The sequence below is a fragment of the Lonchura striata genome, chromosome 4 (genome assembly GCF_050655825.1).
Source record: "Lonchura striata isolate lonStrDom1 chromosome 4, ASM5065582v1, whole genome shotgun sequence".
Taxonomy (NCBI): Eukaryota; Metazoa; Chordata; class Aves; order Passeriformes; family Estrildidae; genus Lonchura; species Lonchura striata.
This window is the reverse complement of record NC_140706.1, coordinates 59,320,363-59,340,603: the sequence shown is the minus strand read 5'-3', so window position 1 is coordinate 59,340,603 and position 20,241 is coordinate 59,320,363. Positions and strand designations below refer to the sequence as shown.

The window sequence follows — 20,241 nt, the reverse complement described above, 5'->3', positions numbered from 1 at the left end:
GCAGCCCTCCAACTCACACCTTTAGAAGGTGAATTAGTGAAATATTTCATGGAAAGCATTGTAAACAGCAGGTAAATTACTGCAACTGAAAAAAGGAACAAAATCATTACCCATAGGCTACCCTGCTCCTTGGTGCATGACTGCTAAGCTGATCAGCTCATCTCTGCTGCCAGGGCAAGCCTCAAGGCAGGAACAAAGGAGTTTAAATACAGTATCTATGTGTATCACAGCAGTGCAAAAGACATTAGGTCCCTATCACACTTAGACCACAAACAAGAATCTAAATACCAAAGTCAAAAGCAATTAGCTGCTCGGATGAAAGATAACTTTTTATCTTCTTGCATGAAGTCACATGTCAATGGTGCCGATATCGGTGTACAAAGTATATGGATTTTTATCTAGCTAAGGAAGATGTTAATACATCTCTATCTCTTTGGTAAAATTTCTATCTATTTCTGCAATATTAAAACACATGCGGTGTAGAAGAGACAACAGGTCTACTGCTCCCAAGTCCTCACAGAACAGTGAAAGATCTCCTTTAAAGCAGCAGTATATCATATCCTAGGACATGCTCTGTACAAAAAAAAAAAAAAAAAAAAAAAAAAAAAAAAAAAAAAGCTGTATTCATTAGTGATTTAACTCTCTTTAGCAGTAAAAAATTCAGCCATCTGACTTGTTTGCATTTAGTCCTGAGATTAAGTTTATTTGTTGCTTTTCATATATCCTTCCCTTTCAATGTCTGCCTACTACAAACCAGACTTGGAATCAGAAATTCCAGCAGCTGGCTCACTTTCACTACTTGTTTTTACAGCTGTTTCAACACTAAGATCATAAAAATAAATTGCAGAAATATCAGGGTGCTGGCACTGGATGCAGAGAACAGTGAGGTGCAAACAGTATGTAAACAACACATGACAAAGTGTGGAATTACATCAACATACTCCAAGTCCTCTCAGAGGCAGAAAACCATGCATTTTCAGCACTAAATGAGAATATTCCTCAAACTCATCTTCTCAACAGGAAACACAACTTGTACTTGCTGCCAGAGTCAACTCTACTGACTTGGCCAGCCTCCAACTTAGGTAATGACCAGAACTGAATAAATTCTATACTATATATTCATTTCGGGCTGCCTGTGGGCTCACTCTCCTGGGCTTGTCTGGACATCAGGAGTGCAAAGCAAACAAAATGAGAAATGTTCCCTGTCACATTGGCTCTGCATCAACATCTCCTGGTCCACGGAGACCATCAACATCTACCACTGCTGGCCTCAATCCAACCTTCTTCTGCTCCCATAAAGCCACTTGCCTCTCTCACTGGTCTGTCCAGAAGGCAACTAACTGCACTTATGTTCTCCTTGCCAATGTGGAAGGTCTGTGCCGGCAGCAGGCACAGAAAGCAGGGAAGTGTTTCTCCTCAGCTACCACTCACTCAATACTTGAATTATTAAATTGGGCATCTCCCCCAGATCCCAACATTTTGCCAGGAAATAGTCAGAGAAACTCATTAAAGCGCACCAAATCCAGCTACAAGAGTAGTCACAGGACTGCATGAAGATGATCTGCTTGGCAAGAAACCCCAGTGGTTTGCAGTCAATGTTTTTCTTCTCACTGAAATTTCTCATGGCCAAGATAGCACATTTCAAGCATGCCAAATATCAGCAGAATTCACTTCCAGTAACTCTTCATCTTTGCCACTGCTCAAATGCTGTTCTTTGCAGCCCAGTGTCAGCCCAGTACAAAATGGAAGCTGCTAGAGTGCCTGCCCCAGATCCATACTCTTTCAGCCTGTCTCATGTAATTCCCTTGCTTTCACAAAGGAGCAGGCACATACAGCACTACAGACATGACTTCTCTACACCAAACACATGGACACATAGGCAGTAAGAGGCTGCAATTTTGTAGCAACAATAGGCTTGGTTGATGAACATATCTGCCAAATACATATACACACAAAATTCATAAAAGTCTTTGTGATACAATGGTGCTATGTAAAACTGTATTAATACTTCAGCATGTACACATCTTTCCAAGTGATGTCCAGTTTTGGGTTCCCTTTCTCCTAAGAAGCTACACAGAGCATAAGTCTGAGTTTATTGGTATCTTTCAGGTTCAGAGTTGCTGCCTTCAAACAGTGAGTTTCTTTTCACTTTATTTTTTATTTAGTCCTAGTCCTTCTTAAAATCATTTAGTATGTGAAAACACTGCCAGCATTCATCTTGCTTGTAATACATCCCATGGCACTGAATCTCTGCTGCAACAGAGGCAGGAGCTTGTAAGCAACTGCTGCAGGAAGCAGAAGACTGGCCTATTTCCCACCATCAGGATACTTCAAATCACTGCTACTCATCTGTTGTGTCAATGGGATATTGCACACAGAAGGAAAAACATGTCATAGAGGTAAAAACATACTTCATAACTTTCTAAGCTGATTCTGTTTATGCTTAGCATTTTTACATTGCATGGAGCATGTCTCAGTTTCTGTCACTGCAAGGAGAGATTTTACAGCATTCCTTTCTTGCTCTTTTCCAAAACCTGCAGCAGTGCACTTGCCAGTAGCTTTCTGCCACAAACTTTTAGAACAGACATTATACATTTATGCAAAAGGTTTTCCCAGACATCTAACAAACCTCTTGGAGCACTGGCAGTAACGATCCTAGGTACAGATCATCTGGCTGTTCTGCATTCCTCACTCTCACTTTTGTCCTAACAGAGACAGCCTGAATATATTGTGCTTGAAAGAATTTTGATTTCAAGGCCTAAAGAATTACTCCTTAGGCAATAAAAAACTGTGAGAGGTGTTATCAGCAGTCAAACTGCAGCAGATGATCATCACTGCCTGGTGAAACTGAGGGAAAGACATCCATTACTTTTTCAATACATTTTGGGATCCGTTCAAAAACCAAGACCAAATAACTTTGCCAGAAAATTGAGGGTTTGGTCAAATAAAACTCCTTAGTACCTCATTTGCATTTTCATGTCAGAACCTTCTAACACATTCTTAGACCAACTAAAACCTTTACAAGCCTGCTGTTTTCTTACAGGAATTCAGACACAGCTCTAAACAGCCCAAATAAAATGAGACATGAAGATTTATAAAGAATGTAAGATGACATTCAACTTCTTGTGAATTACAACAGGAATCAGTTAACAAATTTGGTCAGGGACTTTCGAAAACATCCACTTCTGTATGTGTATATTTATTTTCTGTGATAATGACTAGTGTTAGTAAACGTGTACATAGTTTTGTAAAAGCAAAGCAATTGCAGCCTTTCTGTTACTGCAGCATCACATCACACTGTCAGATCAGCATTTGGAGCAATTTTCACAGCTTTAACTTTTGATACCCTTGCCATTCAGTCCTATTCTGTAAAAATCCACACAGCAGCTTTCTCCATTCTTGACCTCCCACCACTGCTGTGGCAGCAGAAGTCATGACAAAATTGCAAAGCAAAGAGTACTTTGTTGATCACAGATTCTCTCCTGACACCTAGAAAGGACATTTGGTTCTCACCATCACTTCCTAAGCCCACTAACTTTTTTGGCTGGAGATGGAGTTCACCTGTAGAAGATGTGTAACTGGCAGACATTTGCAAACAATCTGTCTGGGTATCGTTTCTCTGGTACAGATACACCATACCTGATTTAAGAGTGGCTCCAAAATGTCACAGCACATGAAAGGGTTTTGAAGAACTTCAGCAACAGCTTCCAAGGATAACATTATCTCTGTTACGCTTTTTTGCATGCTACCCACTGTGTATATATCCCCCCCAGCTTTTTCCTCACATGGTAGCACACAGTTGCAAGACAAGGTTGCTGCTACCAAATCAACTGGAAAAGTGAAGGTGTCCCTGTTCATTGCAGAAGGATTGGACTAGGTGACCTTTAAAAGGTCCCTCCCAACACAAAACTATTCTATCACTAGAATGGAGTGGTCCTTAAGCTTCCAGGTTTCTGCCCAGACTCCCATTTCAAGTGTGTTATTCTGCACAGCCAGCAATGCTAGAAGTAAACTATATACAACAGAAGATCAGCTGTAACTATCTGTAGAAGCTTCAAAATCAACAGACAAGGCAATAAAGAGCCTCTGATAGCTGAAAGGGTCAAGTGATGCAAGATGGACAAAAAAAATGCAGAATAGCTGACAAGTCTCAGGAGATGAAATACTGAGCAGTGAAAAGGTCAGGGAACAAGTCAAAAGCAGCATCTGGAACAGCTGGAAGACATTTCAAGCCCCAGATGTCTCTTCCAACCAAAGGGTAACACTGCCTCTGAATATCTGACACTGGAAATACATAAACCCTGTTTACAGCTTCATACTTTACATGGAAAAAGTAGTCATAAGGACAGCTTAAAAGTAACTAAATTCCCACATTTGAGTGGTGAATACTTCAGCAGATAACAGCTTCACTTACAAAAGAATTGATTAAAAGTTGTGTCCAAGCATGATCTCAACAGATGATCTCTCAAAGTATAAAAATAATCTCTAGCACCACTCTTTGTTCTCAAAGACTGGTGGCAAAAGAGATCTGAGTACAGATGTCAACAGCCCTCTGTTAGTGAATCACTGAGAATGAAACAAGGCTGAATGCTTTTTTAGGAAATCCAACACAACAGGACTTTCCATGTTGTCCCATTCACAGCAGTTCACACCTTGCACATTCCTTATAAAATTGACCAAGAGAATTAAGATGCTACAAATGACATTCACTAAATATGCTGCCAAGCAGCAAAAATACATTTCAGTTTGTCTACAGTAGCAAAAACCTCCTCCCAAATCTGCTGCAGTACTTGCAAATCAAAGAAGCTCACAGGCTCTGCAGAAAGAGCTTGTAGCTGCTGGAGAGTGGGAGGAAGAATGACAAGTGTGGTGCTGCCTGCAGCACACTTCAAACTCCTCTCTTGGTCAGAGCAAATGTAGTCCCAGCAAAGTCCCAGCTTTGGCAAAAAGTACTGGCAAGTACTAGCTGGCAACATCTCTACGGATACTCAGATGTTCAGAGAAGTAGGAACCTTATCTCTGATGCATCTATAGAAGCCTCAGGAGAAACAAAGGAAGGCTCAACCCACCTCAACTCAGCACACAATGACCTTTAAAGTCTTACATTAGTTCACATTTGACAAACAGAAATCCATGGACTTATTTTGAACCTATTTGCTATGAACATTTCATGCAAAATTAGTTCCTCTGCTTTGTTATGCACAATGTAATGTTTATCCCTTTCAGTAAAAAGAAGTTAAAGTAGCAGCAGCACTTGGTGATTTGCTGAGAGATTCCTCTGAAGCAAATCTCTCCCACTTCCATGTGTTCCCCAGAAGGATCATGGCATCACAGATGTGCATGTGGGAACATCCTGCCCCCAGTGTACCAGGGGAACTGATGGAGTTACAGCCTGTGCCTGCCTGCATCCAGAATTACCATTCCCATTTCCCAGCTGTCCTGTATGCATCCAGAGGAGTACATGGATATTAAGCAGGTAGGCACATACTGTACACAGGTAGTGAGCACCCACCCAGCCTCAGAGAGTATCTTGACACTGTCCCAACTCAAACACAGGCAAGTCAGAACCAAAGGCTCAAACTTGGCAACCTCAGAGGTGCATCTGCTTCCATTCCTACTAAACTTAGTACCAGAGCCAAGATTTGTGTCCTCTCTGCGTGCCAACCCCAGCAGGACCTAAACTTTAAATAGACCTACTTTTAAACAGGAATCAGTATCCTTTTAATGCTGTTCAGAAATGTTTTATGGTAATTGCCTCTGTCACTTAAAAACATTAACCATACTGACATAAATTTCCATGCTAGAATACTGGAGACAATATAGTCAAAATTTTTAAAAGCAGATGTGTGTCTTTCCACTGAAAAAGCCAACTCTAAATAAGCACCATTACTTTGCAGTTGACATTTCCATCTTCTGTCCAGGAAAAGCATTAATTCATACTTAAAGAACTAACTTTTCACTTTTTTAATACCAAGTTTACATCAGAAAAAGAGAGTCCACAATCCTTCCTATGTATTTCAGAAATCAGCAGTGTGTGTGTCATGCCATCTAAATTGTTTTAGTAAATGAAAAAATATGTATTAGTAAATGAAAAATAACACCATTGCGGTATTGCCCTTTCCAGTACAGCTCTACATTAAGTGAATACTGTCCCTGAATTCCTAAATCAGCACAAACACTATCCCTTGACTCTAAAATTAATTCATATGGGGAAATTGAATAAATTCATAGGATCCTTATCCTTTAAAAGGTCAATCTGTGCATGAATGCTAACATCTACTTTTCCAGCTTGTTCTAAAGGAACCATTAAGAGCAAAGCCAACTCTGCTGTGTTGCATCAACAATCTTTACACTCCACCATCATAACCCCAGTTAAAAGGTGAGCATACCTTCCTTAAAAGCATTTGATGTTTCTGGTCACTACTGTGCCATGTGAGCTGAAGGAGAAGCAGAACTAGAGTCAAGAACACTTCAGCAAGTAATTGGTTACTTTCAGTGACCTGAAAGCCAGATGAAAACATGTAAGCATCTTTTACTGACACTGCTGCACCCAAAATGAAAAAAGGGAAAACCACGTTAAGTTATTCACCTAAAAGGATTCAAAACCAGCAAACTTGTATATGTTACTTACCTACATAAAACTTAAGGAAAACATTATGTTTAGATTCTTTTTTTTAAAAAAAGCACCAACTAGTAGCAAACATCATTGAGCACTCTCCAGGTTTTAGGCAGGCTACAAAAAGAGAAAGTGACACTAACTAGAACTAACACTTCAGAAAAATAGATGTAAAAGGAAAAGAAAAGTAATCCAAAGATAGCGGGTCCTGGATCTGTAGGCACTTTGAGATGGTAGTGAGCATGTTCATATTTACAGAGTTCAATTTATTAAATTTATCAAATTTAAGAGAGGCAAGGTATCCTGAGAATATAAATTTCTTCTGCCATGAATGACACAGTTCATTAACAGCATAAAATAGCATCAAGAACAAACCAGCAAAATCTCCCTTTTCTTATTAACTCCCTTCACATTAAGGAGAGTTTGTGTCTACTTTAAGTCACCATCTAAAGAGGAGAACATCAGCATGCCAAAGGGAAAGGAGGTTATCACTTCCAGTCCAACAGGCTTTACTATTTCACAATACTGTAGTCAAAACAGCAGAGAAGCCTTGCCACCCATACCCCAAAAATGCCCCATCTCTCTCCATATGACCATGATGGCTCTGCACTGTGGCCTTTTTGATTTTTTGTTCTTTATTTTCACAAAGAACAAAAAGGACATATTTTTTGCCTTGCTTGTAACCTTCAGATTATCTATGATCTGTACCAACACTACCCTGCATTTCAAAAGCAACATGTTTCTTCAGTGCAGGAAACCAAATGAAGTTTAAATCAGGGTCTCACAAACTCAAGCAGCTCCTTCTTTGCCAAAGCACAGATTGTTTGAGGATTTCTTTTTGCAGAATAAGGTGCATTCTGGAAAGTATGAATTACATGAGTTGACTGCTAAAACAATCAGCACCACAGTTTATTCCATTTGCAAAGCCAGCTCAGTAGAGCTGGGTAAAAGCTAAAACTGTGGCTTTTATTATCTTACAGCTACCAGTTATGGACAATTTTTCCCAAGGAATCACACTCACAACCAAGGTCTAGAACAGACACTGCAGAAAAGCCAGTGTAAGGCAATTAAATTAATCCAGCCTCCTAGCAGTAACTTCTTACTTCCTCTTTCTCTGTATCTGCAGCCATAACTACATCTTTACTTTTCATCTTCTCTTGATCAGATAATGATTTGGAAAATAACTCTGCTCTTCTAAGGTGGAAAATAAAATCTCTAGGTATCAACCACATAGAAAGCTATTTTTACATAGAGTTGTGCAGTTTATCAACTTGAGCCATCATTCACCAATCCAGCAGAGATAACAGATGTCAGACATTGTTTGTGGAAGGCATTCAGCTTTGTTGTGGGCTCACCACAGCCCTCCACCTCAGCCCACACCAGAGAGATACGGACCCAAAGCCACGAATAAATACAAGCAGCTAAACTTGGACACCTCCGCTTTGTACAGAGGAACAGCTCCACTGTGATGCTCTCACTCGCACTGCGCTTGCAGCTCTGTTTCACCAGGAACAAAAACATGTTTCCAGCATTCCAGCTCTCTGCTAAATTGGATGCAGATGATGAAGGGTTTTTTTCCAAACATATGGAAGACAGGGCAGCTGAAATCTCAGCTAGGCCTTGAGAGATCCTGTACATAAGGCATTAAGCTTTCTACAACACAGAAGGAATCTAGGCAGCAACTATTATGATTTCATTTCAGAGTGTGATTTAAGATGATATTATGAGACAGAAATGTTAAAAGAAACTAATAAAAGCCTTTCATGTACTCTCAAATAAAGTCAGATGTTCATGTGCCATGTATCTGGACAATCTCTGCTTTCAATGGAAGCCTGATCTCCACTTCAAAGGGAGGAAATTAGACAAAAGGGAAAAGAATGTACACCTCTCAGTACTGGAAGCCCCAGGAAACCCAGGACCAAAGGACTAAATCCATCACTTTTCCAACACCCCCAAGACAGACAAGCCTACAAGATGTTTAACCAAGAGAGAAATAAAAGCACAAGCATTTGCAGTCCTCACTCTCAGCCACCAGTACATAAACTTAGCTCATTCTATTTTTTTGAGTAGCTACAGCATAGCAAAAAACATTTCTGTACATCCACTGCTAATGTAACCTGCTTATTGCTTTGAAAAGAAGCCATTCCCTCCACCAAGTGTAGGTGGCTTTCTTGTTTTAATTGGTGTTGCAGGCAGCATGTACGTTTAATTTTCTCAATGTTTAGTCTGTCCTCAAATATTAACATAACAGTGACCACCGTGACTGAATCCAAAACATGAAAAGCAGAGTTAAGTCCCAGCTTCCGATGCTTCACCCTCCACCCCATATTCTGAATATCTACACATAGAAGTTATTTAACGGTGAACAAATTCTTCTTCTGGTGCTTCGTCCTTTGGCACACAGCTTGACAGGAACTAGTTTTATCTGTAAGCTCTGCAGGAAGTAGTTTGGACACTTGGAAGCAGAAATAAATTGTTCATGAGATACCTTGCTGTATTTGCTGATTACTCAGAATTTTGTCTATCCATGCTGTGAGTTGATGCTTTAGTCCTTACACAGAATATGTTTGAAATTGCTCCAAAGGAGCAGTTATTTCTGCCTTCAGTGGCACAAAAATCTTGTGACTAGCCTGAAAGTTCAACCATTACCACTGCATTTGCAAGAACACACTCACTCTGATGCTTGGAGAGTGTCAAATATTTCTTATCAGACATATATACACTTCACTGGAACAATTCACATGACCAAAACATATTAATGTGGTTAGTATTAGTGATTTAGCCACACAGATAATCCTGTTCACACTGAGACAGATTTCAGAAGATGAATCTAATTAAGAAATTGCGTAAGTTTATTTCCTTCCAAAATCCTTGAAAACTTATCTGTGCATTGCTAACTCTTCCTCCTTCTCAACTCCAGTGACAAGACAGATATGACTAAATTCATCTGGAACCTTCACCAAAACTCACTGAAAAATACAGTCAGTTTTAAAGCTAAGGGCAAGGCATAGAGAGCTAAATCACCATTAAGTACTTCTATTTAATTTCCATCACTATTATCAGATCTCTGTAGAGACTGCACCAAAGTTATCCCTAGGCTTGAAATTAATCAATGTTTTCTTCTGGCAGAGTGGGAAAAGATCCAGTAAGCAGTTTTAATTAAAAAAAAAAAAAAATACGTCTTTTACTCACTAAGCAAACTGAAAAATTACACACTGCTATTTAAAGCTTGTCAAAGAACCTATAAAGTTTGAACATCTTTTTTAATATTATTTTTAATAGTTTTATAGACTGTTTTGGTAGGTTTGTTTTAGGACTTTTTTTTAGTTGTTCTAAAACCATTCTGAAAAACTATTATGAGTGGAAATGAGGCATCAGTTCATTTTCTGGATCAAAGAAACTGCAGGTGGAAGAGGAGAGTGTGTGATGGATTTCAAAGCATCACCTTTTGCCCTGCCCCCTCTTCAAACTGTTCTTTCCTAATTTCACCTCAGTATATTTTCTTCTGCTCAAAACTGGCAAATAAGTATTCCCTTTATAAATATTTTTGTACAAGGGAAATACATTCCCAGGAATTTACTAGGCAATTATTTGGCTAGTAATCTTTCATGCAGCTCAGTCACACAGCTTTTCCTGCACAAATACCCACACAGAGGATCCCACCACAACACTGGCACAGCTGTGCTCAGCCCTCCACAGCTCCACACCTGGTTCCACAGCACAGAAATGTAAGGGAGGTAGGGCTAAAAGTCCACCTGCCCCTCTCAGACAGTGCCAGGGAAGCTAAAACCAGTCCAGCCTTCTACCCCCACCTCCCCCCAGACCTGCACACCAGAAAGAACAGTGTAAGAAAATCTTCCTGTCCACACTAAGCGGTTCATTTCTCAAAGAAGGGTAATGAGCTAAGAATGCACAGGTTTTGTAACCCAAAAGAAAAACCTGCCTGCTGTCCCTTTTGCCGTTTTCATTGGCTAGTTCTGTAGTAAGAGTGACAATATCTACCACAGTCATGGGTACAACCATTTATGGCAGAAAATGGCACCAAAAAACTGAAGAACAGTATATAAAGAAGAAGCAGCTATATCTGTCATGGCAATCACCTAGTAGTACATTTCTGTATGTGAATTACTGCCAAATCCAGGTACAAGCTCAAGTACACATAAGAGCTCCTGAGAAGACTGTTAGAAGTGCAATTATTGCATTCTTACTGAGCTTTAAGAAATTGTCAAGAACCCCCATCACCTCTCTCATGCTTTTCTCATCTCAAACTTGAATCTGAGTCCTACTTTTCATTTAACCTCATCATTTCAGATATGTTCCATTATCTTCAAAGTGAACACACACTTACATATATATATAATAATATATTTATTATATTAGTTTACAACATGCTCTCAAAATCAAGCAATGATTGCACCAATAGGAACCCAACAACATGAAAAAGTGACACACTTAACAACAGCTCCCCTGTGCAGGCAGAACTCAACTTCAACTCACAGCAGATGCTGAGGGGAACCTGACCATGTCCCTGTGCTACAGTTTATATGGAGGACTAAGCCACAATTTATCCTTTGAATTACTCAACTGTGAAGAACACAAAGGGAAAGGAAAAAAAAAAGAAACCAGATGTCACCACATCTGATAGACAAAGGAAAGTTTAGACACATCTGGATATCATGAAAGCTAAATATTTTTAACATGATCTCCAGTTCTTCTCTTTGGCAAATATGCATTAGATGTCCTAAAATCTAATCCCAAATTATTTGGATTAAGTTTATAAATACAGACCAAAAAAACACCATCACCAGGGAAAAAAAAAAAAGAAGAGCAGAGGGGAGAAATTTTCTGCTGGGAAAAAATCCCATAAGCAGCACAGTGTGCAATGGAATTTTTAAAAATTCGGAAACAGTTGTAAGATTTCAACACAAACAGTTGTAAGATTTCAGCCTTCCAGAACAAAGGTGGTTTTATTATCTTTATTCTGGTTCACTGGAGAATTTTACTTTCTTTTTCCTGTAAGGAAGGAAGGACAAAAGTAGCTCTCACAGCACCATGACATCTCCTGAGAGACTGCCAAGGAACCTGGGGTTTCCCAAAAGATATCTCAAGTCTGGGACCTGGGGGCATCCTGGCATAAAATTCATCTCATGGTCCAGGTTTCTGGAAGAACCCACCATTCAAGCAGCCCATTCAAGTTCAAATCTGCAAAGCAGAACCATAACAAGCTGTACTAACATCCTTGCAAAAAAAAAAAAAAAAAAAAAAAAAAAAAAAAAAAAAAGGTTCAGCTAGTGGTAATTTGGAAGTGATGGAACAATTTGCAAAAACTAACATGAATTTTCCCTTCCTATCTTCCTATCCCAAGGCAGTGAGGTGATTGCTCTTGGATAGACAGCTTGCCTTTAAGATTTATAAGACAATCTGATCCTCACGAGAACTGCAAAAATCACATTTGAAGGACAAAATAAACAGAGAACACACTGCAACTCTGACCTATTTTTCACAAGATTCACATTTGAAAAATACTGTTTACCTTCTCTGATAAAAACAGCCTGGAAGGAATACAGCATAAATATAGATCTTTTCTCTGCACTAAGTTCCCTAACAGTGGTAATATATAACAAGCTATTTGCAAACTTGCTTTCCAATTCAATATGGAAAACAATATGCCATATCAATACATCAACATCTTGTTTACCAAGTTCCATTTTTCTCCACAAAAAAGCCAGCTTGGCAGGCATTCAGGGCAGGGGAAGGAAGATGAGCATTTGGTCAGACTGACACCCTGACAGCCAAGAACACAGAACATTCCACAAATGTTGGAAGGGTGCAAACAGCAAGGAGCAAAAACAGCTTTAATGGGGGGGGGGGGGGGGGGACACACGTCGGCTCACTAAGGCACGCAAATCAGTGGCTAAATAAATACACCACAAGTATCACTGGCAGCAACAGAAACCAAAGTTACCTTCCCACAACAAGCCTGAGTGAGCAAATAGCCCCTTGTTCAGAGAACAAAAACAAGCACCACTTTCTACTGTACAGCAAAAGCCTCCAAGAGTTTAGTGAGGACTACTCCTCTGAAATCAAATTATTTCTTCAGAGCCAGAAATTCATGCACACCATGCAACACAAATTCAGCTCGTCCATGCTCCACACCTGCATCCCAATTTGTACTACAAAAAGGTGCCCTGAATAGCACTCAAACATTTTCATCATCCAGATGACAATTCCATAAACCCAAAGCTGACAGTAATAATTGTACAAACCGTCTCACTAATTAATTCCACTTTATGGAAAGAAATCATCCCATTTTTATACTGTTTTGTATTATGACATCACCTACCCTGCACAGGTCAAACCAAAAGATTCAAGCATATGAACAAATTCATGGATGTTTGATAGACAAAACAGCAGTAATGATAAGCGTTTTTACCTGTGAACAATTAAAATAATTTGTATTCCATGAACTGCATGACTTTATTTGCAGGAAGTTTTCCTCTTTCAGTCTGCAGACTGTAACAAACAAGTGGAATTACCAAAAAACTGTGTTGCACATTTTTCAACTCACTACTGACTCAATATTCAGATTATTTTACTCTGCTCACATGATTCTTCTTTTATTGGGATGTGTTGCCTTTTTTTCTCAGCAATACTTTTTCTGCCTTTTTTATTTGGTTTCAATAGATATTGAACACAATATAAATGGAAGTTTTCTTTAGGGAAAAATCATCTCAGCTATCAAAAGCCCAGAACAAATGGATCTTCTGGTCATAAACTAGATCCCTCATGCAAATAGAACACCAAGACAGTGTCAGCAACACTTCAGATAACAACATCAATACTTAGTCCAATGGTGACAGCTTTTTTGAAAAAAAGATGTGCCAAGATAAATTGGCACAATAGCATGGATTATAGAGCTGCTGCCACCAAACTCTACAGCAGGTCAACATGCTGAGCAACAGTAAGTCAGAAAAAGTGCTGGAGGCACTTAAGTATTGACACCTAACTGATCCCAGTTTTCTGCACAGCAGCCACTGGGTTTTCTAAGTCTCTGGCAATTTATAAGAACATGTCTGAAAACAAATGTGGCAAAACTGCAAAACATCCTGCTAGAGAGAGAGGATAGGTGCTCAGTGGAAAAGGCCCACAATTTTACCACACGTGAAAACCTGCTAATGAAATTCTCAGAGCACTGTCCTCTGTTAAACCTGTGTCCAGTACCTCACCTGACTGAACCAACACAGTAATGAAATATTATTTCTTCTGGTCTGTCATGCATGGAGTCTGCAATTCCAACCAGCCCTCAGGTAGTTCCAAACACAAAGGCTCTTGGAAGCTCATCCTATGCCATCTGCAGAAGGCTTTTTCCATTTGCCAATCCTTCACACCCACAAATGGGCCAGTCAAGAATGATGAAAATCTGCCTCTATTATAGCATATTGTATTTAGCCATCACACCAGCTTACAAGAAATGTTTTTACTTTGATAGCAAGTAAAACTTTCCTCATACACAGTTAATCCATTTTAACAGCAAAAAACACACTACAAAATTAGCACAACTCTGCAAAAAAGCCTAAATCATCCTGAAAATCTTATTAATAATTGAGAAGCGACTGAACCATTCATAACATACTTTATCTTTTTTTTGTGTTTAAGCTTATTTGTGTGGCTTTTAAAACATTGCACCATATCCTAACTGGTAACAGGAAACTATGGACGGTTAATTGAAACAACAGGGGACCCGTTTTCATCATTGCTCAAAAAAAGCAGCAGTTTCAAGCTCACCACAACATTTAAGAAAATTCTCAAGGCATTAAAACACTTAAAATCATTTGTAATCACTTTATTTAACTTTCCATTCCCCCATCCTGCATGCTCAAATTAATGAAGCATTTCTGTAAAATACCATACTGAACTATGCCATGTTTTCCCAAGTTCTACAGCAAGACAAAATACAGTGTTTTGCTTGGTTGTTCTCGGTATTTGTGATCAATAACACTACAGTGTCTGCTGACTATAGAGAATTTATTTTCTTTCAAGGGAACACTTGCAAACTGTACACATCTAATATTTCCTTTTCACAAATGCCTTATAAAGTTTAACAGCAGTGTGGAGTCATACATTCATGCTACAAAATGACATTGAGCATAATAATTAAGAAGAAGCAAATGCAGTAAGAGCCAGCTTGAGTAAGGTGAAGTCAAGTGGCACAAAACCTGGGAAAGATGTAGAATTATTGACTTTCTACTACCAAGGAGATCCCCACCCACCTTCAGCTCTGCAAATGACACAGTTCATAATTCCATTTAAATTTTTCATCTCTATGGACGACCAGAATAACAGTTTTTAAAACAGTTCAACAATTACACTTTTAGAGGAGGCAACTAGAAGTGTCTTTGTTTTCCTGTAATATGTTTTCAAGACTCCACTATTCATTTTTAGCAGAGAGTTTTGTAGAACCCTATTCTTACACATCATTTTGCAGACAGACACATTCACTTATCTCTCTGCAAATCAAGGTAATTTTACAAGATTTTCCCAGAGTAAACTAGCATTGCCTATGGCAGACCAATGGGAGACAAAAGATAAATTGGTAGAAAAACATTATAATTAGAAAATTAAGCACTTTTAGACTGCACATAAGAAAATACATAATGCTAAAAATATAATTATATGGGCAACAAGAATCAATCACAAGCATCTGAAAGCCATTTGTTAGCTGATGAAATGGTGCCAAGTCAAACAAAAAAGCTGCAATTTATTCACAAAGCCAAATTTATGTCTAGATGCAACTAGCAGGAACTGGCAACAACAGATCTGGTTTGTGGATCTGTGTTTTGAGGATCTCTAAACCGAAGTAGCTCTGGTGCATCTACAAATACACAAAACATGCCACAAAAATCCCTCTCACCTTGTCCATAGGCTTTTTATCTGAAAAAGAACACTTTATCAAGTTATTTAATCCTGTCCTGTGTAAATGTTTAAAAACCAAGGCCTTCTTCCCAGTTCCCCACCTCAAAGGAGAGTACCTCGGTATTATTCTCCCCTCTCTAGAACACTTACTATGAGACATTTTTCCATCCCTTATTTACTGATCCACAAAATTCATGTTTATTATGAAAAATGAACAATCATTCTAATGTTACAAAGGAACCCAAAGATCTTAATGAGAAATGCTACTTAATAGTAAATTTTTTTTATTATTCCAAAGGTAACTTAAACCAATTAAACTGACAATTTTATTAACATATATATGCTATGTCATCAAGTATATTAAACATTGCCAGCAAAAAAATAACACTCAGACCACTCCAAGCCATCAGCAATTTTACCCGTGCTCTTTGGTCAGGATGGCAAATGAGTATATTCTGTCTTAGAATTCTGTAACCTTTTCATGACAACTTGGTCAATATGAACCTATTTTCACAAAAGCTTTCAGCTAAACACACACTTGTTCTGTAGAGATGGAACACTGTCTGTAGAGGTGTTTCAGCACTACCATCACCAAAAATATGACAAGTTAGAGCTTAAAAATGCTCTCCAAAGAGCTCTGTTAAATTTTAATGGCTCATCAAGGGGGAAAAATTACAGGATCTCGTCCCAATTTCCACACTACTTTACTTATTCCTACCTTATTAGCCAAAAAAAAAAAAAAAAAAAAAAAAAAAAATCTGCAAATGACAGACTAGCCAAAATCATTTTGTTCTTGTTCTACTTTCAGTGAGACTCAGAACAAACTATTTGCTCTTATCAGTTTCCAAGCAATCTGTCTAGGCATCCAAGTTTATCAACAAGAACCATTCAAGACTCCTTGCTTTTAAACATACCCAAACTGAAAAGCTTGCTTAACTGGCTTATTAGGTCTATGATTGATTTCTTGACATTTCCAATAAATCTTCTTTCTGGTTTTGTGATAAGACTTCAACCCTTCATTGCTTGCAATCTATGTATCAGATGCCAAAATAGCTAAAATCTACTCCTTCTGGACCTCCAACAGCACATACAGCTTGCTTCTGAGCTCAAGTTTTCACCCTATTTTTTAAGCACAAATAGTAACTTCACATTAATTTATAGAGGACCTTCCTACCACCAGCTCCACACTAGATATTTTCCAAGTAGGCATCCAAGACTGCTGTACTGTCATGCCATGGAAAATACATGGATATACTGTCTAAAACTGTCAGCGGCCTCCCCATGCAAATCTGCTATTTGATTTTCATGTTTCTAGGAAATTCCCTAATACCTAAAAGCTCAGAAACACAGTAAAAAGTGTTCAATGAGAGAAAGATGCAGATTTAACAAGAAGTATCACATGAATTTTCTGAGTACAAGACTGCTTTGCATAAAATACCTGCAAACCATCTCTCACCATGGACCTTTGATCCTCAGCTAGAGAAGAATGAACCACGAGTCAGCACAGAACATGACACTGCACACACGTGACTCTCTTTTTCAAGTACATGACACCAGGGAAGCTTGTCACACATACATTAGTCCAAAATGTGGCACCTCCATGACTCAGAAGAAAAATTTTCTACTTTTTGTCCAAGGAGAATGTACAAAAAGAACAGGGAAAAAAAAAAAAAAAAAGAAATTATCTTGCAGCTTATATTTCCCCCTCCAAGAGCCATGTTGTATAGAAAGCTGTTGGATATTTTATGGTGTTAGAAAATAAGTATGAATTAATTTATGTTCATAATTGAGTGGTATCGCAGTTTTGAGTTTTGGCTTATTTCTGTATAATCCCTCCAGCCTAAGATATTCAGCTCCAAGACACAGGAGGATATTCAGCTCCTTCATGGTACATCATAGTACCACAATGGAGACCTCAGTTACCAGAGCTAACTTTTTCTCAGAAGTCTAAGCTAATGGGACACCAGAGGCTTGACCTAGGCATGCATTTTGAGCAGCATAACCTCAAAAATATCTTTTCTGAGCTATGAACCCTTCCTTCCCCCTCCAAAATGGAGGTAGGCTTGGTGCACAGCACAGCAGCACAGACCTGCCCTTGCCACACTAGAAATTATTTCCTTTCCTGGGTATTTCCACCAAGTAATGCACAATATTTTTTTCTTACTTACTAGACACCTAAATAATGTACAAAATACTGCGTAGTCATATGTGGACTAACAATACCTGTTATGCTGTTTTGGCTAATCTGCCATTTTTTCTAGCAGTCCCTATGAAAGTAAGAAATGGTAAAACTCACGTTTCAGAGCCTTCCTGTGGGTGCTGGGAGATGAACATCTCCAAAGCAGTGTCCCAGGAGTGACACCATCAAACATGATACAAACATCTGGAGGAAGTCAGAGAGAATTTAGGATTTTATTTCCAGTGCTGGCAGAGGATCACACCTATGCCCAGCTCGCCTTTTGCCACTTTCCCAGTAGCCAAGGAAAGGTGTACAGCAGTGCTGCACAGAGGCTTAATCTCATTACATGATAAACAGTCTTGTCACTGAACTTGCCATGTGCTGCACGCTCAACTGGCTGCTTTAGTCCTTTCCTGGTGTCAGCTGAGTGCTCTGGGAGCTCTGTGAGCCCAGCCTGACAGCAAGAGGCAGGAATTCAGCACATGGGAATTCAACACATACTAAACAGAAGAACAGCCAAACACAAGAGACTTAAAGAGTGTGCATGAGAAACTCCCAAGCTCCCCAGCTCACAGCATCATCATCACAGCTATCACTGCCCAGAAGCATCTCTCTCCCCTCACGCCTGGCAGAAGGCAGCATTTCAAGGGACGAACGACTCCCATACAAAGAGCCACTGACCACTGCAAAGGGCAGAGCCAATAACCCTTTCCCAGTGTGGTAAATCCTACCAGGAATACCAGCCAACCAGTTCAGGAGCTGAATCACCATGGCAAGTGGCCAAAATTCTAACATCAGTGCTAAAACCTAGGAAATTCTTCAAAAGAAGTAAAGCTGTTAAGAAAGAAAGAAGTGAAGTCACTATCCCTGAAAGCATTCAAGTAGTGACTGGATGTGTGTCTTAGTGCTGTGGTTTAGTCAGCACAGTGGCTGGTGTTCAAAAATTGGACTCAATTATATTGGAGGTCTGTTCCAACCTAAATAGCTCTATGATTCTATTAAATTAATTAATAGTTGACTCACTGCAGGACAGAATCATCACAGTGAAAATAATAAGGGTCCTACTATAAGCATGTTGATGTCAATTATATTTTTGTCCTGGCACATCCTACAATACTTGTAAAATATTCCCATGGTTCAGTACTAGACTTATTTTTCCCAGCTGTCCACATAAGACAAGCAGGCAGGACAGGAAAGGATCTCTCTACTCATTAAGCCCAACTTCTAAAACCCCACGGAAGCCAGCAACATAGTTACTTTCTGACAGAAAAAAAACATCACCAGCTATTTTAACATATCCCCTCACCCCCAGCGCAGCAGTAGCAAGGCTTCCCAGGAATTCCTTACCATATTAGAATTTTTTTCTTTCATTGCAGCATGCTCATGGACAGGCTACTCCAACTTACTCCTCATCACCCCAAAATAGTTCTCTTCTCTCCCTGATGTTTACACACCTGACATATTTACGTGTAGAGTCTAAGGCTGCTTTCTCATTTTCACAGAATACACAAAACCAGGTCTGAACTTCTCTGAAGAAAGAGGACTCAAACACAGCTGGTGAAGTCTAGGCAGCAGCCATCACACACATACCAGGTTACATGGAAAACTAAACAGCTCAAAAGCACCAGGTCTCATACACTTACAGACAGATATGTATTGTTTCTCATAGGTTTACACTCCTCAAAACCACTACTTACAACATGTGCCTTCTCAGAGCTTCTTCCTGCTTACTCAGTTGTGAACCCCAAAAGAAAAACCCAACATAAGAAAGCTGCTGGCACCAAGACATAGATTTCTATTGATACAAATATGTATTTTCCTAAATATCATTTATTAAACATTTCTGGGGGATGTGGTTAACAGATTCCAGTTTGAGCTCTGTATTCGCCTAGGAGAAGAAGGGGTTTCACCATCATGCATCAAATGTTAATAATGTTCTACATTTCAATTAACTTATTGACGTCTATAGAATTTTTACTTGAGCTGTAGTTAAAATAGCAGCTTCAAGACTTCCCACTGTCATATATCAGAACTGTGTTTGCCTTTTTCAAAACAGTAAAAACATATGAACAGAGTTAGTCCTCAATCTTGCAATCAGTTGTTGACTGAGGAGTGGGGGGCTTTCGCCAAGATGTTTTCATTCCAAAATTTCACTTCTAGCCACAGGGCAGAGCTCTGTCAGAATACGTTTTCTGACCAGTATCTTTCCTATTCATTAAAATGAGCAAATTAGACATTGAAGTTGGGTCCATTTGGGTTCCAGCAATGCTATTAAGATCCCAAATTACCCCAAGCAGATTCTTACTCTCAAAGTCTATTTGCAAAGCTTCAATTTTAGGACACTTCCATTCAGCTCTGCAGAGCCTAAGCAGGCTTTGGACTCAGCAAACAAAGCAAGAATTCACAGTCATTTTGAAAGAACGTAAATTACTATGTCCAAACTAAAAGGTATTGCATTTTTTCTCTCCTTCTCCAGGCAGACCCTTTAACATTTCTGCCTCGGTTTGCTTACTTCTCAGGAGAAATTTAAAAA

General features: G+C 39.1%; 1 protein-coding gene across 8 annotated transcripts in view; it reads right to left on the bottom strand.

The window, feature by feature from the left end:
• The window catches only part of ARHGAP24 (Rho GTPase activating protein 24), a 197,785-nt gene that overhangs the window by 160,184 nt on the left and 17,360 nt on the right, over positions 1-20,241 (bottom strand). Inside the window, exon 2 of one of the 8 annotated variants that reach the window (XM_085578191.1) lies at positions 17,826-17,912. The exons of 6 other annotated variants lie outside the window; for them this stretch is intronic. In XM_085578191.1, the coding sequence (XP_085434317.1) occupies positions 17,826-17,912 (87 nt within the window). Of the gene's footprint in view, positions 1-6,389; positions 6,438-17,825; positions 17,913-20,241 lie in introns of those variants that run through there. One more of the 8 variants, XM_085578195.1, reaches the window with a different exon arrangement.